This window comes from Aspergillus stella-maris (genome assembly GCF_047715825.1).
Source record: "Aspergillus stella-maris strain CBS 113639 unplaced genomic scaffold BDV14scaffold_84, whole genome shotgun sequence".
Lineage (NCBI taxonomy): Eukaryota > Fungi > Ascomycota > Eurotiomycetes > Eurotiales > Aspergillaceae > Aspergillus > Aspergillus stella-maris.
The window spans coordinates 102,889-126,522 of NW_027396878.1; the positions used below are offsets into that span (position 1 = coordinate 102,889).

Genomic DNA, 23,634 nt, shown 5'->3' on the forward strand with positions numbered 1-23,634 from the left:
TGGTTGTGCGACTGTGGCGTGTCAAAGTTGATTTGTGATCATGATCGTGATCGATACGATTATGGTGTTCGTATGAGATTATCTATGTACTCGGTAGACGCCCGTGCACTAAACAAGGATTGGTGAGGCTTGCTTATTGATCCTGGTCATGGAGCCAATTGCCGCTCGAGCTGCGCATTGAATGCCCTGATCTGACTCAACAGACCACCCTGAGCACCTGGTGCCGTAGAACTAACGCTCCTTGCTGTATTGCGAAGGCGAAACTCCAGACCAGCTGTGAGTCGTTCGTCTTCTGTGCTGCGTCCCTGGCCGCGTTCCAGCGCGAGGTCGAGGTTGTGAAGGGAGTGGTTAATTGTAGAGCGGGCCTAGTATGAGTAGTTAGTTGACAGTCTGTAAAATGATGGGGTAGTGGATATGGCATACCACTCCAGCCTGCTCTTCTTTTGAGTGCTCCCTGCGCACAGCGTCCATCTTTAACGCCACTGCCTCGCGCTCTCGTCGGACACGGTCAAGTCGTGCTCGTAGATCCATCATGTTGCGCTTTGCTCTCTTGACCTTCGCGCTGAGCATGAAGTTGCTGTCGAGTGTTTCGCTGAGATCAAAAAGCCGTCCTTCCAGCTCAGAACCAAATGCCTCGACGGCTTTCCTGCGGAGTGACCACTCTGCGCGTTTTGCGGTGTTGTTCTCGTTCGCGATGCCGTTCTTCAGCGTCGTTATGGTCTTCTCGAGTGTCTCGCGGCAGATCTGTGCTAGCACGTCTGCGGCATTGACCCCGCCGCGGCTGGGAAGTTTGGTGGTTTGTTTGTTCAATATCCCGTCTGGCGATTCTCTTTCGTCGCTGGCTGCCTCGAGAATCTCGCCACCAAGAGAAGCAGCGTTGGCAAGACGATGCACCGTGATAGGTACAGTCTCTCCTCGTGGTTCCCGCTTTCGCTTTGGAGCCCGAGGCTGCGTCTGCGTAGTGTCCTCTTGTGTAGGTTCTTCGGTCTCTGATGCTGGACGCTTACCTCTGCCGCGCTTGGTCTTGGCCTGTTCACGCTCGGGTTGAGGTTGCGGTTCCATTTCTGCCTCTCGGTCTGGTTGTTCCTCTGGTTCCTCTGGCTGTTCCTCTGGAGGCTGCTCGCGCTCTTCTCGTCGTTTCCTCCCTTTCTTCGCGCGAGGTTGTTCGACCTGCGACTCAGGCATTGCACGCTCTTGCTCTTTCGCCGACGCTTCTTGAGTATCTTGTGCTTTCTTCCCGGCTCGAGATGCCTGGTCTTCTGGCTCTGGTCCATGTTCGTCTGGCGGACTTGGTCTTCGTTCTCCACGCTTCCTGCCTCTTCCAGCACGCGATTGCGCGACTTCTGGCCCAGGCTCTGGGAGCCCCTCCTGAACTCTTGTTGACTTCTCTTGCTCGGCTTGCGCCTCCTTGCCTGCTCGAGGTGACCGTGCCTCTGCTTCCGCTTCACCTCCAGCCTGTGGACTCGACCTTCGTACTCCACGCTTTCTGCTTTTTCCAGTATGCGGTTGTGCGACTTCCGGCTCAGGCCCTGGATGCTCCTCCGGGTTTCGCATCGATTTCTCTTGCTCGGCTTGTGCGTTCTTCCCGGCTCGCGATGACCGTGCTTCTGCTTCCAGTTCCGGTTCTGCCTCATCTTGTGGAGTCGGTCTTCGTTCTGCGCGCTTTCTGCCTCGCCCGGCACGCGGTTGGTCGGCTGCCGGTTCTGGCGCTGCTTGTTCTTCCTGTCTTGCTGGTTGCTCTTCAGCACGCTGCTTCCGTCTCTTGCCAGCACGAGATGTCTCCGTCTCCGACTGGCTCTGTGCCGCAGGTGCTTCGGCTGGTCGTTCTTCTTCCTGCTTCTCACGTTGCCTCTTTCTCTTGCTAACACTAGGTTCTTCCTGCTCCTCAGGAGGCTGGCTGATTTGTTTCTTTGGCCGGCCGGCACGTTTCTTGCCATTGTTTGTCTCAGTTGTCTCTTCCGGCGCCTGGTCCGGAGTTTCACGCGTCGTAGTACCGCTCACCGTGGCCTCCGCCTGCACCTCGTTGGCTGCCCCGTTAGCCACTTCCGTCGTAACGGCTTCTTCAGCAGGTGTTGGATCCTTTTTCTTCCGTCCACGGGTAGCCTTGGTAGCTGTAACAGTCGGTACAGGTTCGGAGGGAGCATTGTCGTTTTGAGCTTCGTCAACTGGTGGAGATTCCTGGGGCTGTACTGAGGCCGGTGTTCGGCTTCGTGTACGTTTTCCAACAGCTTTCGGCGGCTCAACCACAACGGGCTCCTGCTCCCGCGGAGCCTCGACAGGTTCTTCGGGTTGTGCAGTTTCGGTGGGCTGGTTGTCGGTTGGCTGTTCCTCTCTTCTCTCCGCACTCAATATGTCACTCTGCGATGGCGATGGCGGGCTCTTCTTCTTTCGCCCTCTGCGCTTGCCGGCGCTTGTATCCGATAGTGGTGGCACGGTACCATTCGCCCGCGTAGGTTCTGAAGCCGGTTGATCGGTTGTTTCCACTTCCAAAGTTTCAGCAACTACAGGAGCTTCTGCCGGCGGTTCGTATTCTTCGTTCGTAGGTATTGAGGGAGGTTCGGGTTGTTCTTCGTTTGGTGGAGCGTTCGATGAATGGGTCCGAATGGGTATCGCTACGCCTTGATCTTGTGGTGGTGATGTTGGTTTCTCGATAGTGGGCTGTTCTGTGGCATTGTTCTCCGTAGGCTCAGGTTGCGTGTCAATCAATTGGGAAACATCTCCAGGAGATTCTGTATTGTTAGCCGGCGCCTTTCAGACAATTCGCTGAACCTACCAACTCTCCTCCGCTTGCTGCTCCTTTCCAGCTCCGGCTCATTCTCGTCGGGTATATCAAAAGTAGAGGGGCGTGGGGGAAGCTTGTTTCGCGCGCTCCCTGGTGTTCGTTGGATGCTCTGGTTGTGAGCTGCCGCATTAGCGTTTATCCGAGTGGGTGATAATAGAGATTGTGTCTGAGGCGGCGCCGTAGCCGTAGTATCTTGCGCAGGGGGTGGGACACCAAGCGAAAGGGGCTGGGACGCTGGTGCTGTATCGGGTTGGCTGTCAGTGGGTTGGGACGCGGGCTGGGACGATTCATCGGCGGGTGGCCCGAAGCCTAACGAGAAACCGAAATCGACTTCCTTAATCTTGCGCGTCCTAGGCAATAGTCATATCATCAGCGATCAGTTGAACCTGAAAAAGGAGGGGTGCGCATACCCTGCTCCGCGCTGCCGCATCTGCAGCCGCTCTACTCGATCTATAGGGGACAATGTTAGCATCGACGAGTCTGGGCTTTAAGGGGAAAAGGAGAATTTTACTGGAAGCCATCGCCCAGCGACGCGTCCGAATGACGCGAAACAGAGAAAGTTGGGATGGGAGAAGTAGTGTTGTGGTGGATGACGAGCAGCGTTTACTTGGGGACTTCAAACACGCGGTGCTGTCCCGATCGGGTTAGGCACCAGTCGCCTCTGCAGCGCATCGGATTCGGTCTTTTAGCTCACCACCACAGCTCAACCACAGCTCACAACTCCACGATACTCGCTGCCGGTGTACACTCATAGATCCTGTCACTGAAACGAATAACTCTCGGTCCATACCAATTGACATCACCAATGGGTTGGTTCTGGGGCTCAAAGAGCGAGGACCCGGTTAAAAAGATTGACCCGAGCCTCCGCGAATACCTCGAGAATGAAGCGCCAAAGAAATACGTCCCGCAATACACCCCTACACCTACACCAGAGCAACACGTGACACCCTCAAATCCCACGCCTTCCGAATCCGCCGACTCGTCCTCATCGCGCTCCGCCCCCTCCGCTTCATTATACCCCGACGGTCGTTACGCCCACTTATGGAAGACATACAAGCCTCCAAGCCCCGACGATGTTGGCTCAGATGCGTCGGGACTGCCGTCGCTTAATGAACATGCAAAGGAACGCCGCGCTATGCTGAAGCGGGCCGCAATGGAAAACTGTGCGCTTGAGAATGAGGTGTACCACTTGTGTCTGCAGAGCCCGACTTTTATCGAGCGGATTACGGCATGCAATGAGAAGAACAAAGTTTTTACTCGTTGTTACTCAACGCAAACCGTGAGTTCCCTTGTCAGGATGTGGCTTGGTCATTCCTTTTGCTAACTTTGACAAGAAATTCCTGCAGGCACTAGGCTACGCAACATCCATGCGATGGGACGATGAGCGGGAAGAACGAATCCAGATGCACGCCGACACACTATACCACGAGATGATGGATTACGAGAAGCGCGTCGAAGAAGCGCGCGAGGCCGGCCAGGAACCACCACCTCTGAAGTCCCTCTTTAACCCGCAAGCGAAGCCAATCGAACCGGCCAACATTGGGCCCCAGGAATTGGAAATACCCGGCGGAGAAGCAATTCCAGAAGGCTTCAAGCCGTCGAAGTCTTTGGACCAACTCACGCCACACGAGCGAGAGCTGGAGCTTCGGACGCACTATGCACGAATTGAAGAGGGCAAGATTCTCACGCAAGAGTTCTCACCGGTTATGCGTACGCATGATGAGGGCCTGGAGAAGAGGCGCGAGAAACTTGTTGGGTGGTTCGGAGAGACAGTGGGCAATTGGATGACGAAGTGATGTTGATCCTTTCTTCATCTGTGTAATTATTACTATAGCTATTCCCGGCGTTTGAATCTGGGATGATGTGCAGAAAGCCGGCGTTGTACTCTGTATTGTATTCCAGTTGGTTCTCGAGTGAATATGATTATTCTCCTACTTCCCGCTTGGCAGAAATATATATCTGAGCAGTAAACCATAGATCATAATATCGTCCTCTTCTCTACCGTGATCGTAGTTTTTCCGTGGCCATAGGTATTGCATTATTGCATACTTCAGTAGACTACATATTCATCAATTACCTTTCCCTGTAGAAAATTATTGCTGGGTTCACTGTTATCAGATTGTGTGGGGCCCAGATCGCAGCCGCCTCATGGCGTTGTGTTCCGATAAGCAGGAGCCTCTTTATTTGCGCAACTCGTGTCATAAACACCAAATACCCCATCATTTACACATTTTCCAATGACAGCAGATGAGCAGAACAATTCATAGTGTCCACGTACCTCACTCCACGATCAACCACCTGAAACCACGGCATCCACCATGATGATAGCCGTTATGACATCATGGCGGTCCAGCCCACGCAACAAAGACACGAGGCAGCAGCAATAATATAAGCTCTAACGCTCCGCATCCTCCCATTACCACCACACACGACTATTCTTACTGAAAACCACAATGCCTTCACATCTTGGCCAGAAGATCCTTGGAAAACTCGGCATCGAGGACCCCCGCGGCCACGGCCACGGCCATGGTCACCCACCACCTCACGGCGGCCCACCCCTCCAAGGCTCCCGCGTCATCAACAATGACGAGCGCCTCCTCTGCTCACACCCCCGCGGCACATACCCCCGCCTCGCGAAGCTCTCAGACGGCAGTATCTTATCTGCGTTCACCCGCCGCGACGGCGAAACACGCATCCTGCGCATCGGCCGAAGCACAGATGGCGGGTACAACTTTGAGGACTTTTCCGAAGTAAGCCGCGGCAATGGCGACGTCGACAACATGTACCTCCTCGAGATATCACCCGGCACCGTCCTCGCTGCCTTCCGGAACCACGATCTAGGACCCAACGGCCCCACGCATTTCAGAATAACGATTTGCAGGTCCCAGGATGGCGGGAAGACGTGGCGGTTCTTGTCGCAGGCTGCGGAGAAGAGGGCGCCGCTGGGAATTTGGGAGCCCTTTATGCGGATGGGGCTTAATGGGGAGGTCATGTTGACTTATTCGCAGGAGTATGCACACAACAATCAGTGTACGATGCTTGTGAGGTCAACGGATGGCGGCGCGACATGGACCTCGCCGCATTGTCTAGAGGGTGAAAGGGATCTCGTCCGCGATGGAATGAACGGAATTGCAAAGACATGGGATAACGGGCGCGAGGCACTGCTTATGGTCTTTGAGACGACGACGTTCGGAACATTCGATCTTGAGGCGCTCATCTCGTATGACGACGGTCACACGTGGGGAAACAGACATCGTGTCTATGTGCCACCGCGCGGGCACAATGCGGGATCCCCGCAGGTTGCGTCGTTTGGTGATGGCTCGTTGGCTGTCGTTTTCATGACGGATGAGGACCACCAGCATGTGCAGTGGACGAAGAATGCAGCCATCAAGGTCGTTTTCGGGAGCCCCCCCGTGAATGGCCAAGTCCAATGGAGTCAGCCGCAGGTCATCTGCCCCCATTTGAGCCATTGGCCAGGGATCTTTGCCTTGGATGACCGAACGTTGCTGGCGACGTACGAATGTGGCGGGGCACCCAAGGCGAAGTCGATTACCCTGCAGTAAATAGGAATATCCTTTGAATAGTCTATAGTTTGATATATACAGAATTTGATTAAATCATTTCAAACTCTCCACCAGCTCCTCCACGCTCTTCATCTCCGTCCCATTGCACTCATTCACATCAAGCGCAACAAGCACCCGACTAACACAATTATAGCACGCAATCCCCGTTGTAATCTCAACAACCTCTCTATCCGAGAACCCCTGCGCCCTCAATAACTCAAACGTCTCATCCCGAACCTTCACATTCACCGTCATCTCATCCGCATACCGCACAACAGCCCTCTGCTTGTCGCTCAAAACACTCTTCTGTAGTTCATCCGCATCGCCAGCAGCTGTACTCGGGATCGTCCTAACAGCCTGTAATTCTTCAGCCTTGATTCCACCCTTTAGTGCCAACGGCGCATGTGCGTTCCATTCGTACACGGCGGATGTTAAGACCGCGACGCGGGAGACGGCGAGTTCCAGGAGGCCTGGGTCGACAGATGTGCGGGTGCGGATTGCGCCGACGAAGCTGTTCCAGCCATCTGCTACGGGTGGGGAGTTTAGAAGTGCCAGGTCGAGGGGGATGATGGGGCGTGGGTGTCTGCGGGCGGCGATGCGGTTGTAGATTTCTGTTGTTTCGGGGTCTGTGGTTTGGGGTGTAGAGGGGGCGTAGGGGAGGCGCATTTTGAGGAGGGGTGTTGTTGTGTATTTGCGGAGGGTTGTGAAGTGTTTGAGCAAGGGTTTGAATCGCATTGGGTTGTGGAAGAGAGAGGAATGCTGATATAGTTGGTGGTGAATTGGAGAGTGCGGGGTCAGGTGATGGCGGGTAAATGTTTACTCTCTCGGCTTCGCTGCTCGGATTCTTTTCCTGCTATTACCTATCTATTCTTATTCTCGTTAAGAGCAGATCTGGATCTGCCCCGGCTCATCTTCAATTGTTAGAGCAAACCGATTGAGCCCTGCTTCTTGTGCAGCTGCACTTTTGAAGAGTCTCACCCCTCCACCCCGCATGTGCAGACAGGATGACTATGACTTCACGCAACAACCGCGTTCTTCCGCCACTCAAAGCAACGCATCCTGTCCCTCTTACTGACCAACCACACCATCAGCGCCTGCTCAATAATACCTAGCTATTGCCTATCTGCCATGCAATCCCCCTCTATGATGTCTACTTTCTCTCCACCAGCCCCACATCCCCACATGCTATTATACTTAAGATGAAGTCACCATCGCACTCACCACCAGACACTATCTTCCCAGTCAACCCTCAACCATGGAGACATTCCGCCCTGCCTTCGTAGACCGGCCTCGCCCGCTTTTGTCTTATGGCGTTTCATTCCCTGAAGCAGTCTCGCGCCATGTGGTCGACACATTTAACGCCAAGCGCGTCTACATGATCTGCTCCGGCTCGCTGAGCAAGAACACCGATGCGCTCGATAGAATTGCCCAGACGCTGCAGAGAGTCAAGGTAGAGATTGTGGGGAAGCGAATTGGCATGAAGAGCCATACGCTGTGGTCGGAAGTTCTTGAGATAACAGCTGATGCGAGAGATTGCGAAGCGGATCTCATTCTCACCCTTGGCGGGGGGACGTTGACGGATGGCGCGAAGGTCATTTCTTTTGTAAGTTATGTATCTCGACTTGCGATCCCAGTTAAATTGACAGCCAGGCCCTCGCAAACAATGCCAAAACCTTCGAAGACCTCGAGACCCTCTGCATGGGTCCGAACCAAGAACCCCCCTCCGCTACAAACCCTCACCCCTCCGTCGTCCCTATCGTTTCGATTCCGACTACCCTGTCAGCCGGAGAATATTCCAACTTTGCGGGTGCGACGAACGACCACACACACCGAAAACACTCCTTCCAAGCGCCCCTTCGCGGACCCCAGCTCATTGTCCTCGATCCGGACCTGGTCGCATCTACAACACCAGAGTCAGTATGGTTGAGTACAGGTGTCCGTGCTGTTGACCACTGCGTCGAGACACTTTGCGCAATCAAGGGAACAACTGAGGATTCAGATGAGTTGGCTTTCAGAGCCCTAGCGCATCTCGTACCTGGCCTCGTAAGATGTCGATATGATCCAAAAGGGGAAGACCTCGACGCGCGGTTGACATGTCAGCTTGGCTCCGTCGATGCAATGGCTGCTTGTACGAGTGGAAGGGTTCAGCTCGGCGCTAGCCATGGTATTGGCCATCAGGTAATACCTTTCTCGCTCTGACTATACAAGACAAAGCTGACATAGACAGCTCGGTCCCCTCGGTGTTGGTCATGGTGAAACCAGCTGCATCCTCCTCCCAGCTGTCTGCAAATTCAACGCAAAGCACAATGCCAACAACGACCGGCAAGCACGAGTTCGCGACTTCCTCCTTAACCAGTCCATTGTCAGCCAAGTCGCTGAGTCGCGCGGACTGAAAAAGGAGAGCGCCGACCTCGGAGACGTGCTTGATGCGCTTTTCCGCGAGCTGGGTATGCCGCGGTCATTGAGTGACTTTGGAATCGGACGGGATAAGCTGGATGACCTAGCGACGAACTCGCTGAAGGACCGCTGGTGTGTGTCGAATCCGGTGTCTTTGAAGGAGAAGGAGCAGGTGCTGGAAATCTTGGAGATGGTTGTTTGACCATCTGCATTGTACACTTTTGTTTATACCGTATAATGAGTCAATAAAACCTAAAGAATTCGCGGAAATAAAATCACGGACTATCAACTGTATCGCATTCTTCTTAACACCTCTGACTGAAACATGGAAGGCAAGTGCTGTCCCAACACCCAAGAAACCAGAATACATACAGGTTGCATTCACATGTGATTTCAATGTATCTCCTTGCGCTTCTACCTTACTCTTCTAACCCGAGGACAAGGCCAGACTGTACCCATCAGACGAACTTCGCATCGACAACAGTTGGGTTCACCCAATGGGAGACTCAGGATTCTTCTTGTTCAGCCAAACCATGTGAGATCCAGCCAGCTGGGTCAACCACCGGAAAACAAACTCAATGCCATCAAAACCTAAGAACAGTGAGCGCTCATTGCCTGTCGTCAGGATGTTCAACGCGGACTTCAATCTACTGTGATCTCATTGTGGCCCTGCCGAGCCGTCTAGACTGCACTTTTTGGCGGTCTTTATGGGTTCAAGATCTCTGTGATCGTGCCTTGGCAGTTATATAACGGTCTCGCCTCTTGGGAGAAGAGATGCGTGCCTGTATCTTGGACATTCTTCGGCTACCTCAGACTTCTACCATAATATGCCTGTCGAGAACTACGGTGTCTGGAAAGGTCACGCATTTGGTTACAAGATTGAGCCTCGCCAAAATGGATCCGAACTACCACAGCTGTCGCTCTACTTTCAGGAGCAGGACCTACGTCATCTAGAGGTAAACAGCGCTGCCCGTCGCAATGAAGAAAGAGCAGGCCTGCGTCGTGCCGCAATCAATATCGCCTCTGGAAACCTCTGGGATTCGCGCCTCGTTTACTGGGTGAATCACCAGATCGACCAGAATGTTATCGTCGACAGACTAGCGAAGTTGAAACTCGGCTTTTCTCCGCTTGATACTGGCCTAGGACTAGACTACATCAGCAATAGTCTGTTCCAATCGAGCAGTGGTCGACTTCTTCCTCACGATATCCCTGGACAATTCAATGATATTATTGATGTTCTCGAGCCGAGCATCAAGAAAGCTATTGAAGAGCACGCCGACGTTTACGTCTTTGGATCGCGCTCTGACTGTCTCAAGGAGATACACAACATCCATATGAACCAAGGCAATGGAATCAAGTTCCGTGCACAGGACGGGGCCTTCCAGGATGGCGGCCTGATCTTCCACTTTCCACAGTCGGATACATGGCTTGGGGTCTTTCTTGCATTTGCGTCCCAGGCCGTTCACACAAGCCACCTCTCCGGTCATGCAATCTCCGGGGTCGGCTGGAGCGATATCCTTCGGCCGGATATTATCGAAGATGCAGTCCTCATACAAGAAGCATACGTTCACCCTCCTGGGACTGGCGAGAACGGCCGTCGACGATCCGTGACCCTGTTGAATAGGACAAATCGTATCGTGCCACTTAAAGACTGGAGCATTCGAAATAGCACAGGGCTTGTCCAAGCGTTACCGGTGGATATCTCGCTCGCACCAAGAGTCAATACTGTGTTTGAGTTGGGGGACTGTATACTTTCCGAGGCTGGCGATACAATCATGTTACTAAATGAGCATGGACTGAAAGTTGCGGGTGTTAGTTATTCTTCACGGCAGGGGATCAAAGAGGGGCCTGTCATCTTCGCGCACTAGGGTGATCTCAGATTCTGATGTACGTAATGAGTAAGCCTGTAAATGAATTTCGGCAACTGATCTTGATATTCAGTCCCTATTCCTCAACCTCGAGACTCCGACCCATTGCCGTGCCGTTTGCCTTCGCAGCCCATTAGGTGCCCAGTTACATGCAGAAAGCATAGATACAGTTGATAGTATAGAACATGTTCCTGAACTCGTTCTCTGCTCAGCGCTCAGCGTTCAAGATCGACATATACCGGCCCCATAAACACGAGATTGCACATACAAGCTTAGCCACATCCGGCATGCAATCGACAATTTGGCAGTGATGGTTCGCTTTCTTTATCCCTCCGCGCGAATAAAGATCTGGGAACGAGATTTGTTCATCGGTGATCTCTTGAAATAGTATACCTGGATGGCAGACACGAGGTGTTTGTTCCTGATTGTTTATACGAGGTTACATGGGTCTCGTATAGTTCGTGATAACGGAGAACTCAGTGTTTGGCACGTGGAAATTGGGTAGATCTGTGAGGTTGTGGATTGGGGAAAATGAGGTATAAAGTATAAAGAGTAGTAACGGCCATTTTCCGTCATTCTAGTTGCATCTTACCGATCTCGCTATTTCATCTTCCTGAATTCCACTCAGAAGCAAACCTGTACCAGCCTCATCCCCCCAGCACACAAAAGCTAGTTCCATACAAGCCACATAAAACCAAGATCTAAAGTCATCTTCTAACAATAATCAGCCTAACCCTCAAACCTCAAACCACCGCATAAACAATGAACCTCCTCGCCCTCCTCCTCCTCCCCCTCCCCGCCCTTGCAGCAACAGGCTACTTCTGCGAACTCCCGCCTCACACCGGCGCGCACGCACCAACATACACCTGCGGCAAGGAATGCGGGCTGGATAACTATAATACGCAGTTTGATACGTACACAGTGACCCATGATACGGAGATCGAGGGATACAAGGGTTCTTTTGTAATGACGCAGCCTTGCCACAATGATGTCGGGTTCTACGAAGCGGGAGCGATTTATCCAACATTCGAGGCGAAGATGAGCCACCGAGTTTGGCCATGGGACAAATTCGTGGGAGTCAAAACTCATTTCGTCGTAATCCATGCCGGTTCCAATTGATGGTACAACGTCCGCTAACTAGGATGACAAAAATGTTAGCTCCAGCTTCATATCTGGCGGGAAGATAGTCTTGGAGGGAAACTGACGACCTCTGTGTTATTTTCTGGCATAAGCTCATCCAAGTCACGACGATAATCGTCGAAACAAATACAGCGGACCACCAAGGTGTCAAGCGATTGCATACCATAAAGGGTAGCGTCAAGATCCTGCAGGTAGAACCAACCCAGCTCAGCGTTTAGCTCCAGATATGCCAGGCGATGCATGTGTTGAACTGCGTATCGTGAGATCCCCCATACTAGCGGAGAATGTTCGTCGTAACTGCCCCGGGGTGTTAGCGACTGTACGTTCGGGAGAACTGGAATGAGGTTCCGCAGCAACATGCAATGGTCGAGCGATGGCTCGCTAGACTGACTAGAGTTACTGTCGCTAGCATCCATGTAAGTAACGCTATTGTCGAGAATAACAGAAAACTCGGGGTAGTAGGTGAACAAACTTGGGCGACTGTGAAGAGTAAACTATAATGACTGTAGATGCTTTGTAGTCACCGAGAACATATTGAAATGTACAGCACGGTATATCTGGGGCTGCACGATGGGAGCAAAACGGCGACAGACCAAGGCAAGGTTTGTTTTGGGCGATTCTGAATAGGTAGTGACTCGGTGATAATGAAGAGGATTTAAGTGGGAAGTGCCTGCATTGGTGTGGACGCCATGATAGAAGGGAACTAAAGAGAAGGAGAGGAAGAGAGACAGACTGAGAGAGTGAGAGAGGAAGGAGGAAACAGTGAGGCCTTACAAGGTGTTTCCAGGAACAGTAGAAGGCTACATAATGTGATGACAACAGAAACACTGAGAACTTTCATTACTCTTCTCGCTACTTGACCCATTACAAGTCAACAAACTCCCCCCTCAGAGCTTCATCACTCTTTACCCTCTCCAGGTACGCCCCGATTTTATCTGTCATGACCCCCGTCTCAAACCCAAAGAACTTGTATGCTGCCTTACCGGGAAGACTGTGTCCGAATCGTCGCACCGAGATGCCTGCATCCGCGTACCGCTCCCATCCATTTGGCGCATATGGCTCGATTACGACAGCGGGGATGCCCTTGTGTCGCTGCAACACACTCCGCTTGTATTCTGTGGACTGCTGCTCAAACAGTCGTTGGCAGGGGAAACTGACGACTCGAGCTGTGATACCGAGCTTTTCTTTCAGTTGAGCGGCAACGTCCAGTGCGAAGGAAAGCTCTGCACCAACACCGAGGATGGTCACCTCTGCGCCTTCAGCTTCCTCTAGGATATAAGCGCCCTTAAGCACTCCATCGCGGCGGGTCTGTTTGAGTTGGGGGAGGGTGTGGCGGGATGTGGAGATAATGGACGAGGACTTATTCGCGTTAATGGCGGCGATCCAGGCTCCGGCCGTTTCTTCACTGTCACCAGGACGAATGAAGAGGAGGTTTGGCATGGCGCGGTACAACGAGGCGAGTTCAATCGGTTGGTGAGTTGGGCCGTCTTCGCCCATACCGACTGAGTCGTGGGTTGCGGCGTGGATAACTTGGAGATGTTGGAGGGCGCCCATGCGGACGGCTGGTGCGGCATACAGGTAGAACATGAAGAAGGAGGATGTGATAGGGACAAAGGTGCCCGGGTTGTACGCAGCAAGACCGTTGGAGACTGCGGCCATGGCGTGCTCACGAACACCATAGTGAATATAGCGACCAGAGTAGTCGCCATTGATGCCGCATGTGGTTTTGAGATCAGGCTGTGATCGTTAGCATGGGTAAGAGGTTATGGGTTATCAGACGTACGTGTTGGAAGTCAACTTTGCCCTTCCAGATCATGTTGACTGATGGTGACAGATCGGCGGTTCCAACCATAAACGAGTTGATGGACTGTGCAAGGGGGTTGAAGACAAGACCAGAAGAGGCACGGGTGGCAGTGGCCTTGTCGGGGAACTCAGTAGGGATCTTTTTTTGCCAGTCGGCTGGCAGCTCGCCGCGCACGCGACGCTGGAATTCCTCGCCGAGTTCTGGGTGTGCTTCGCAATACTTCTGGACGAGGTCCTCCCACTCCCTGACGAAGCCTTCGCCGCGGGCAGGGAGCTCACCAAAGAACTCGCGCGCGGGGTCACCAATGTGGAAGTGCTCCTCGGGGTTGAAGCCAAGCTTGCGCTTCATGTTTGCGACATCCTCAACACCAAAAGCAGCACCGTGGGCAGCTGCTTGACCGGCAACCTTGCTGTCCAAACCGATGACTGTACGCACGTTGATGAAAGTGGGCTTCTCTGTGGAGGCCCGAGCCTTGGACAGCGCCTGAACCAGTCCTTCGACATCATAGCAGCCATCCTCGACGTCGATAACGTCCCACCCGCATGCGCGCATCTTGGCATTAACATCTTCGGTGTTTGTGAGGTCGACGGAACCGTCGCAGGTGATCTGGTTGTTGTCGTACATGATAGTCAGGTTGTTTAGCTTCCAGTGACCAGCCAGCGAAATAGCTTCCAGAGCGACACCTTCCTGCAAACAGGCATCACCGATCATGCACCACGTGTGGTTGTTGACCACGTCGTATCCGGGGCGGTTGTACGTGGCAGCCAGGTTCTTTGTTGCCATTGCCAATCCGACTGCGTTTGCGACACCTTGGCCGAGAGGCCCCGTCGTGACTTCGATGCCTTCGTGCTCGATTTCGGGATGGCCGGGGCACAGCGCATCAACGCGGTCCGAGTGGTATGACTTGAGCTGGTCGAAGGTCATGGCCTTGTAACCAGTCAAGTGGAGGAATGTGTATTGGAAGAGACAGGTGTGGCCGTTGGACAGCACGAAACGGTCGCGGTTGAAGAAGTCGGGAGTATGCGGTGCGTATCGCATCACGTAGCGCCAGAGAGCGACTCCAATGGCGGCCATACCAATCGCGCCACTGTCTTGTTAGTTGAATCTCAGTTGTTTGGTCAAAGTTACATACCCAGGATGGCCACCACCGAACTGCTGGCACAAATCGGCAATGAGAAGCCGGAACGTCTTGAGCACGGTATCATGCTCGCTGCTGGAGCCGTTCACCAGTGGGATTGTCATGATGATCGATAATGTGACAGAGAGAAACTTGCCAGGTCAAAGGCCAGCGCGGACTTGCAGTACTTTATAACCGGCGATAGAGGCAGGATTACCGAAAGTGGCAACCAGAGGCACTGCCCTCCCAATGGGGAAATTCTGGAGCAACCCCCGCGCCGTGCTTGCTATTCCTCCACGAGTCAACCCTCGGAATTCCTCCGGAGGCTCCAGTTGCCTTTGGTTTATCGCGCCGTGCTCCAAGGTGGCCTTATATTTGCTGTCGTGGCGCCTCGCCCTTTCTTTGCCCGTCTCAGTAATTTTTCACTCTCACATCCATTCTCATCCTCGCCATGTCCTTCCTCCCTAACCCTTCGCTACAGATCACAGCGGATCACCAGATCAAGCTTGTTGAAGCGCCTATACATTCTCCCGGCAAGGGCGAAGTGCTCCTCCAGATCAAAGCGACCGGAGTCTGCGGGTCGGACTTACACTTCTGGAAGACCGGTCGCATCGGCGAGCTCGTATTCCACGGCGACTGCATTATCGGTCATGAAGCGGCGGGTGTTGTCTTGAAAGTTGGAGAAGGCGTTACAGATTTGAAGCCAGGTAGGTTACAAGGAACCCAGAAAGTGACAGAGTCCTAACGGATTGGCTAGGCGACCGCGTCGCTGTTGAACCGGGCGTTCCCTGCGAAAACTGCTTCCTCTGCGATGACGGGCGATATAACCTGTGTGAGGATGTTCAGTTCGCTGGTGTTTACCCCTATGCTGGCACGCTGCAGCGATACAAGGTCCATCCCGCGAAGTGGCTGCACAAGTATGCTCAATCCTATATTCCAAAAAGCAATGTCTAATGGCAACCGGTAGACTCCCTCCCAACCTCTCCTATCTAGACGGCGCCCTCCTCGAACCACTTAGCGTTGTCATGCGCGGAATTCAAGTTGCACACATTGAGCTCGGTCGGGGCGTTGTCGTCTGTGGTGCTGGACCCATCGGTCTTATTGCAGCCTCAGCAGCACGCGCCTCCGGTGCACACCCCGTGGTGATCACAGACATCGACGCGAGTCGACTCGCCTTTGCACAGACCTTCCTCCCCTCTGCCGTTACATACCAAATCAACCCGAAGCTCGATGCTCAAGGGAACGCCAAAGCAATTCGCACACTCTTCGGCGAGGGCGAGTACTGCGCGCCCGACCGAGTACTCGAATGCACGGGAGTCGAAAGCAGTATCGTGACAGCAGCATTTACAGCACGACGCGGTGGCATAGTGGTGGTGATCGGCGTCGGCAAGGCAGAAATGAACAATCTCCCCTTTATGCACCTGAGTCTAGCAGAGATCGACCTCAAGTTTATCAACCGGTACCGCGATACATGGCCACCAGCAATGGCAGTCTTGGACGCAGGCTTACTAGATCTGAAGCCGCTGGTGTCGCACACATTCCCACTGGAACGCGCGAAAGAGGCGCTGGAATTATGCGCCGACCGAGGAACACCCAGCATCAAGGTCACCATTGTCGACGACGTCGACGCAACAGCAGCGCTAGGAGATATGGGCATTTCCGGTACAGCATCAGCGTCAGCACCAGCCACAGCTAGGATCTAGATAGAGCAGCCCATGATTCAACCGAATTGAATGAGATGATGAATACAGTCTGCGCGACCAACAATCTGAGCAACCCTCTCCAAATCAAGTAGAATCAAATAAAAGAACGATCGGCAAGCCTTCACGCAAACGGCTACAGCGCCAAGTTGTTTCCATGCGCGCCTCTTTGTGCAGAGAACAATAGGATCTCCCCGCGTAGCACCGATTGTTCCCCGGCCGCTCTACTTAACTACCTAACTAAGATATATACTCCACCACCAACACAAGACACCGTATTATTAGTCTGCTCTAGCTCAAGCACAAGAACACCAAGGCGTGGCTTACTCGCACTTCATTTTGGATAATTCAAGCGACTTGTCGCCAACTACTATTGGAAGTTCAACATGCCGCAAATTGTTGTCGTTGGCGCAGGATTCTACGGTCTTATTGCTGCGAAGACTTATTTGCAGGTTACGGGAACTTACAATAACAACACAAACACCACCAAGACAGCACCATCAGACGACGGCACAAATAACACGCAGGGAAAAGAGAGTGACCCTGTGAATGACGTGTTGATCATCGACAGCGCGTCAGATATAGGCGGGACATGGGCATCCGAGCGTCTCTACCCCAATTTGCTAAGTCAGAATTCGTACGGGCATTATGAGTTTAGTGATCTTTCTTTGAGGGAGGCTGTGCCGGATGACGAGTATGATTGTGGTGAGAGGGAGGATGAGAAGATGTTTATTCCTGGGTGGAAAATTAATCGGTATTTGCATGTTTGGAGTGAGAAGTGGGATTTATCCAGGAGGATACGGTTGAATTGGAAGGTTAGTTCTATCCTTTGCTCTTTTAGTTGTGGTTGTATATCTGACTTACCATTGATTGCAGGTTACTCGAATTTCAAGACTTCCTTCAAAGGAATGGAAGCTGGAGATCCTCGAGACAAAGTCATCTACACCTCTTACTGTGACATGCGACAAGCTGATACTTGCTACCGGACTGACCTCTGACCCCAATGTCCCGGATATACCTCGTACCGGCAATCGCCCAATTCCCGAGATCCATGCCAAAGACCTTGGACAATACTGTCGCGACACTCTAGGATACGAGCCAATTCCACAGAGGAAAAGAGTCAAAGAGAAAAAAAGGCACTTGCACCCACCCAGATCGGTAGCCGTGTATGGCGGAGCAAAATCGGCATTTGACTTCATTCATCTCTTCGGATCCCTTCATTGCAATAGCGAGTCTTTCAATGTCGGTGTGCGCCCCAAAGACCCAGTACAGGTACACTGGATTATCCGCGAGGATGGACATGGACCAGCTTGGATGACTCGACCGACGGCGCAACTGGGCAAGAAGACGGTTCCTAGCGATCAGGCTGTCTGCACGCGAGTAGTGGGACTGATGAGCACATGCGTCAATGAGATCCCGAAGCAAATATCGTGGCCGTCATTATGTTCGATTCCTCGTCTGAAAGGTTCGTGGGTGCGGAGAATTCTTCATGGGAATCCTGTAGGACGAGCATTGATACGACACCTATGGAAGGGAGTGGATGCGGATATCCACGCCTTTGCGCAGTACGATTTGCAGCCAAAAATGGGAAAGCTGCGGCCAAGTGAAAAGTAGGCACCCCGCTCATACTGTCTTCAAAGCTGACAGTTCAGTGTCATTGAATGCACTTCGCCTGGTGGAATCGCCAACCATTCGGATCTCTGGGAGACGATTCGGAGTCCAAATGTGCACATTCATCGATCAAGTATCGCGCACATATCGAGTGAGTCGGAAAGTGCCGGCCTCAAGCTTGCCAATGGTACTAGTGTTGAAGTCGACCTCATTGTGCATGCCACAGGATGGAAGTCTTCTTGTACCATTCCATTCGATCCGCCGGAGCTCTTTGATCAGCTAGGTCTGCCATTCTCGGACTCCAAGGCGGGTAACGCTTGGGAAGCGCGAGAGCAAGAGGTCGAGTCCAGGTTACGCTCAAACTTCGATCAAGACCTTTTCAAGCATGCAACGGAACCCGCAACCAGCGCGTATCGACTCTTCCGACGTCTCGCCTCACCGTCATTAGCTGCAGAAGGCGACCGTTCGTTCGCGGTGTTAGGGGCAGTGTACATTGGAGCTGTGGGTGTGGTAGCAGAAGTACAAGCACTTTGGATAGCGGTCTTTCTCACAGGCGGCCTCGACGAGGGTCAAGACAGCCCTCTCGCTGATACGGAAGATGTGTATGAGACTGTTGCAGAGGATGTGGTGTGGAGTCGGTTGACTGGAGTTGGACTCAATGTAGACACACTTCCAGTAAGTCATTGATATATTGTGACACTGGTAAATGCTAATTGATACAGTACAACGACCAGCTGATGCAAGACCTCGGACTGAACCCGTACCGAGCAGGAGGATGGTGGTGGAAAGAGCTGATGGCAGTGTACGGGCCGCGATCATATGCAGGAATAGTGGAGGAGTGGATGGAGAAGCGCGGGGGAAAAGATAAGAGGGGCATAAAAGAGGGTCTGAGTGGTTGTTGTTACCTTGAAAGGGGTTGGTGGTGGAGAGTTGGTGGGAAGAAGGGAAGTGAGTTGGCGAGGGGGTAACGGTAAAGGTGGCTGCGGTTGCGACTTCCTGTTTGGGTCGACAGGGCGCGTGCATCAGGTGACTCGTGTCATGTGTCGGAGCATACTGCCGTCCGGCACCGCCTGCCCCTAGGGGTCGACCTCGCTTAGTCATCCATTAGCACCTTAGATAGCTGGCCGTACCGGCCACCCAATAGGAGATCAATCCATCGCTTCCCACAGGTTATGACCCCTCTATGCTTAGGGAATTCGACTTCATGTTGGATATAGATATACAGAATCGATTCCCGAAGCCCTGAGCAACTTGCTATACCAATTTTCAGCACCCCAAACCCGTACAAGGGGGGGTAACAACAATATCGTGCATTACCCCTGGATGGACCACGATAAAGGCATCTTTCGCTAGAATGCCACCAAAAGCTTCACGAGGCACTAAACCAAACGAAGTACAATTCCAAATGACGACAAGAAATCGTACATACGAACCGGAGACCCCCGTATCTACCGACGAACAGACATCGACCGAATCGGCTGACGACGACCAATCGGACGAAACAACCACCATGGAGGAAATATCTCCAAGACTCCTTCAACAACTACGAGAAGAGATAAGGCGAGAAATGCATAAAAGGGAACAAGAGCAATCCCCTACACAGCAAATACGCCAAGAAATCAATCAAGATACATCCTATAATCAAGATGCAGAGCTTCGACAGCTAGATCTTATCAATCGCGAGCAGGATCGTATCCAGAGACTTGCCGACTTGAAGTTCAAAGCACGAAAGCCAATTATTCTTAACGGCCGAAGTAACTATACCACATGGCGCAATTCTATTCTCATGGACGCCTACTTGATTAAAGCCAAGGACATGCTTGATCAAACCCAGCCACCATATGGCTATAATGAAATTGATATTGCCAAATGGCAGGCAAGAAATGAGATCCTCCATACTAGGATTCTATCAACAATTGCACCCGATATTCAAGAAACAATTAGCTGGGCAGATTCTACAATAGCGGCAGAGCTGTGGGCTAAGCTCACATCAACATATGGCATTTCAACAGCCGAGGAACGATTAATGAATGTCAAAGCCCTGCTTGATATGAATCCCCAAGGCAACTACCCGGCAATGGTACGCGATTTCCAGCGAATCGCGGCAAAGCTTGAACAAATGGACCTATCATTCAAAGACCTGATCCATGATATCTTTATCTGTTCCCTAGGTCAATGGCAACAGAACTTTGTTCGTACGAAGCTAGACGAGTTCTATTCATGTGGCCGAGGAGCGATAAAGAACCTCGATATCGCAACTCTTGCAGATCAACTAGTTGCTCGATCCTATTCCACAAGCAACAAGTATATTCCCCAAGACCCTCAAGAATTCAAGCTTGAGACAAAACTCCGAATGAGCCCTTCTGAATCCACCAAGGATTTTCCCCGTACAAAACGCGATGGCCCGCGCGACAGCCCGCGCGATAGCCAGCATGATGGTCAAAACACCAAGCCTCCACGTGCAAAGCCTAATTGCCAAGCATGTGGTAGAGGTTTCCATAAGACAGAGGATTGTTGGAAGCTACATCCAGAAAAGGCCCCCAGGCATCCCTGGAATCCAACACCACGTGGCAGCAACAAGGACCAATCAACAGGCCAAGAACTAGTTCTGCGAAACCATCCTCAAGCAAATTCAATTGCAATTATACAACCAAGGAAGGAAGAAGACCCCCAATGGCTTCTTGATACAGCTGCCGACTTTCATGTCTCTAATAGGCGCGAAGCCTTTACCAACTTTAGAGACTACAAGGCAGAAATAGATGATGCCGGTGGTCATACACATCAGATTACTGGGATCGGGACCGTACTAGTCTATGGCATGGAGGTTCCCGATGTACAATACGCGTCTACAATAAAGACGAACCTGCTATCCTTCTGCCAGTTGGATAAGCAACGCTTTAACTTATCCCTACTTGGTAATGTCACAGAGAAACGCTTCCTTATTACATCACCTACAGGAGTTTCCCTAGACGCCTACCCAGGGGAGAAAACAGATCGATATCAGATCAAACCAATTGCATGTACGACAAGGTCAATTAGACATGCAGAGAAGAAGACAGAACATAGCCCTGCTTTACCTACAGCAACCATGCAGGAATGGCACCAACGCCTATCCCATATTCATTTTCGAGCTATAATAAGACTTGAGCAACAAAAGCTCTTGAAGATTAAGGGAAAGAGAACCCTTGCATTCTGCGATATCTGCAGACAAGCAAAGCAGAAAAGGCGGAGCTCCAAGGACCCTGCTCCACGTGCTACAAAGATTCTAGCACGAATCCATATTGATATTGCAGGCGGCGGCGCAACACTAGATTGCAAGGATGAAGAAGCCCCGCCAGGTATCAAGAATATCCGTTATTTCATGTTAATCACCGACGACGCCACTCGATACCGGTGGATCTACACCCTTCGTACAAGGGATGAAGCTATTCCTACCCTTCAGGGATGGCTGGAACACATCAAGAATCAAGGATTTAATCCACCTGCTTTCGTACGAAGTGATCGCGAATTCATTACCGAAACAGTCAAGAAGATCTGCCAAACATACGGCATAGTATGGGAACCCACTACTGCCGATTCTCCATGGCAAGATGGTGTCAGCGAACGCGGAATTCAAACAGTTCTACAGCGTACGCGCGCCAACCTATTTAATTCAGAGTTACCAAGATGGCTATGGCCACAAGCGCTTCAAACAGCCGTCAACCATATGAATCAAACGCCTACGAGAACACCGCTGTACAACGACCGACGGCCTATGGCACCAATAAGCGATCCCAATGTTCAACCGTGTACGCATGTAACTCCATATTCAGCTTGGACGAATGGCGATGCAGATATCGAGCACCTAATCAAGTTTGGATCACCTGCTTGGATGCACCTTCATGGAGCTTCAAAGTCTGCAGGCAAGCCTACTGGCAAGCTTGATCCCCGTTCTAAGAAAGTTCATGTTGTTGGATATCGAGGCTCTCATATCTATATCATTTGGGACCCCGAGACCAACCAGCTCCGTGAAACTAGCGATATTTCAATTAATGAGGAATTCAGCCCTCTACAAAACAAGCCGTACGAGGCTACAACACCCAAGCCACACAAGGCTACTACAGACAAGCCACACGAGGCTGTCACAACAAGCAAGGACCTGCCTATAGAGGATGTAGCCGATATCACCTCTAGAGACGAGTTCTACCAACCTGCCAAAGGATTCGCTATCCTAAAGTCTACCAAATCACATCTACCTGAGCCGAAATCGTACAAGGAAGCCATATCAGGCCCCGAATCAGCTCAATGGCTTAAGGCAATGCTAGAGGAGATTAATACTCTAAAGAAGAAACACTGTTGGGACTTGATTCGCAAATCTGACATGCCTGCTGGCACCCGCCCTATACCAGGCCGATGGGTATTTAAAAAGAAGCTTAACCCAGACGATTCTATCCGGTACAAGGCGCGATGGGTGATCAGAGGAAACCTTCTTGATAAATCAGCCTTTGAAGGTACAACATACGCGCCAGTAGTTGACCCTACCACTTCCCGCATATTACTTGCAGTCAGCGCCCAGAAAGGCTGGCATATTATTCAAGCAGATGCAGTTCTAGCATTTCTAAATGCAAAGCTAAAAGGCCAACCAATCTATATGCACCAGCCGCTCGGATTCACTGAAGGGGAACCAGGTACGCTTGTTTGCGCACTTCGCCAATCCCTATATGGCCTGACCCCATCCGCGCGCCTATGGTACGATGATCTACGCGCCTACCTTGAATCTATAGGATTCAAAGCCTCACCACATGACTCCAGTCTCTTCATACACGATGTTAAGAAGCTATACATCACTACCCACGTCGATGACTTCATGATTGTTGGTGAAGATACCCAAGACGCCATACAAGCGCTTGAGAACTTGAAATCTCGATTTGAGATTAAGGAAGTGCCTGAATTCAAGCGATATTTAGGCATGAATATCAAAACAACACCTGCCGGTATACAACTGTCGCAGGAAGACAATATTGACGAACTTGTCAATTCATTTGGGCTATATGATGCCCACCCAACCAAGTCACCTCTTGATCCTGGTACTATAATTGATGATACACCTGATCCAGCTACCAACATCAAGGAATATCAACGCGGTACAGGCAGCCTGCAGTATCTTGCTACAAAGACTAGGCCAGATATAAGCAGAGCAGCTTGCTTTCTTGCTGAATTCAATGCAGCGCCCACAGCAAAATGCTGGGCAGCTCTTATACATGTGATCAAATATCTGAAAGGCACTCGTACGCTAGGAATCAAATACCAGCGTGATATTGCCGATATAGGACCTCCAAACGCCTATACCGATTCCGATTGGGGAGGACCTCATACGAAAGCGCGCCGATCAGTAGGCGGTTACGTCTTTAAGCTTGCAGGCGGACCCATTGCCTGGCAAGCAAAACGCCAAACATGCGTGGCAACTAGCTCTAATGAAGCAGAATACATTGCTGCTTCAGAGGCATCGCGCGAAGCCTATTGGATCCGCGAGATCATGAAGGATCTACGACTTTTTGACACTTCGCCTGCACCAAGCATCCCACTGTACATGGACAACAAGGGAGCTATTGATCTTACTACCTCTGATATGCAGACCAAGAGATCAAAGCACATCGACATTCGATATCATTA

At 51.7% G+C, this 23,634-nt stretch overlaps 10 protein-coding genes across 10 annotated transcripts; 7 read left to right on the forward strand and 3 right to left on the reverse strand.

Moving 5' to 3' along the window:
* Window positions 1-16: 16 nt before the first annotated feature.
* Window positions 17-3,364, reverse strand: BDV14DRAFT_183167 (uncharacterized protein). The gene is made up of 5 exons (XM_073770339.1): window positions 3,294-3,364; window positions 3,193-3,232; window positions 2,774-3,132; window positions 424-2,729; window positions 17-365 (listed from the first exon to the last, which is right to left on the reverse strand). Exons 1-5 carry the CDS (start codon window positions 3,301-3,303, stop codon window positions 147-149), a joined length of 2,934 nt encoding a protein of 977 aa, XP_073623174.1. The 5' UTR covers window positions 3,304-3,364; the 3' UTR covers window positions 17-146.
* A 69-nt stretch (window positions 3,365-3,433) lies between these two features.
* BDV14DRAFT_183168 (uncharacterized protein) lies at window positions 3,434-4,759 on the forward strand. Its single transcript, XM_073770340.1, has 2 exons — window positions 3,434-4,061; window positions 4,117-4,759. The coding sequence occupies exons 1-2, from the start codon at window positions 3,588-3,590 to the stop codon at window positions 4,576-4,578; spliced, it is 936 nt and encodes a 311-aa protein (XP_073623175.1). The 5' UTR covers window positions 3,434-3,587; the 3' UTR covers window positions 4,579-4,759.
* A 419-nt stretch (window positions 4,760-5,178) lies between these two features.
* On the forward strand, window positions 5,179-6,352 carry BDV14DRAFT_183170 (sialidase family protein). Its single transcript, XM_073770341.1, has one exon. The coding sequence runs from the start codon at window positions 5,236-5,238 to the stop codon at window positions 6,343-6,345; it is 1,110 nt and encodes a 369-aa protein (XP_073623176.1). The 5' UTR covers window positions 5,179-5,235; the 3' UTR covers window positions 6,346-6,352.
* A 20-nt stretch (window positions 6,353-6,372) lies between these two features.
* On the reverse strand, window positions 6,373-7,105 carry BDV14DRAFT_148752 (carboxymuconolactone decarboxylase family protein). The gene has a single exon (XM_073766516.1). The coding sequence runs from the start codon at window positions 7,078-7,080 to the stop codon at window positions 6,400-6,402; it is 681 nt and encodes a 226-aa protein (XP_073623177.1). The 5' UTR covers window positions 7,081-7,105; the 3' UTR covers window positions 6,373-6,399.
* A 41-nt stretch (window positions 7,106-7,146) lies between these two features.
* Window positions 7,147-8,994, forward strand: BDV14DRAFT_183173 (iron-containing alcohol dehydrogenase). Its single transcript, XM_073770342.1, has 3 exons — window positions 7,147-7,948; window positions 7,996-8,523; window positions 8,573-8,994. The coding sequence occupies exons 1-3, from the start codon at window positions 7,601-7,603 to the stop codon at window positions 8,942-8,944; spliced, it is 1,248 nt and encodes a 415-aa protein (XP_073623178.1). The 5' UTR covers window positions 7,147-7,600; the 3' UTR covers window positions 8,945-8,994.
* A 575-nt stretch (window positions 8,995-9,569) lies between these two features.
* BDV14DRAFT_193178 (uncharacterized protein) lies at window positions 9,570-10,610 on the forward strand (the record flags this gene model as incomplete). The annotated part of the gene is made up of 1 exon (XM_073771734.1): window positions 9,570-10,610. The coding sequence occupies one exon, from the start codon at window positions 9,570-9,572 to the stop codon at window positions 10,608-10,610; it is 1,041 nt and encodes a 346-aa protein (XP_073623179.1).
* A 762-nt stretch (window positions 10,611-11,372) lies between these two features.
* On the forward strand, window positions 11,373-11,729 carry BDV14DRAFT_204962 (uncharacterized protein; the record flags this gene model as incomplete). Its single annotated transcript, XM_073774627.1, has 1 exon — window positions 11,373-11,729. One exon carries the CDS (start codon window positions 11,373-11,375, stop codon window positions 11,727-11,729), a length of 357 nt encoding a protein of 118 aa, XP_073623180.1.
* An 885-nt stretch (window positions 11,730-12,614) lies between these two features.
* On the reverse strand, window positions 12,615-14,796 carry BDV14DRAFT_204963 (transketolase family protein; the record flags this gene model as incomplete). The annotated part of the gene is made up of 3 exons (XM_073774628.1): window positions 12,615-13,487; window positions 13,534-14,641; window positions 14,687-14,796. The coding sequence occupies 3 exons, from the start codon at window positions 14,794-14,796 to the stop codon at window positions 12,615-12,617; spliced, it is 2,091 nt and encodes a 696-aa protein (XP_073623181.1).
* On the forward strand, window positions 14,786-16,397 carry BDV14DRAFT_183176 (putative alcohol dehydrogenase). The gene is made up of 3 exons (XM_073770343.1): window positions 14,786-15,378; window positions 15,429-15,588; window positions 15,639-16,397. Exons 1-3 carry the CDS (start codon window positions 15,123-15,125, stop codon window positions 16,372-16,374), a joined length of 1,152 nt encoding a protein of 383 aa, XP_073623182.1. The 5' UTR covers window positions 14,786-15,122; the 3' UTR covers window positions 16,375-16,397.
* A 360-nt stretch (window positions 16,398-16,757) lies between these two features.
* BDV14DRAFT_193181 (uncharacterized protein) lies at window positions 16,758-19,228 on the forward strand (the record flags this gene model as incomplete). Its single annotated transcript, XM_073771735.1, has 5 exons — window positions 16,758-17,186; window positions 17,248-17,981; window positions 18,024-18,657; window positions 18,705-18,867; window positions 19,200-19,228. The coding sequence occupies 5 exons, from the start codon at window positions 16,758-16,760 to the stop codon at window positions 19,226-19,228; spliced, it is 1,989 nt and encodes a 662-aa protein (XP_073623183.1).
* Window positions 19,229-23,634: the final 4,406 nt, after the last annotated feature.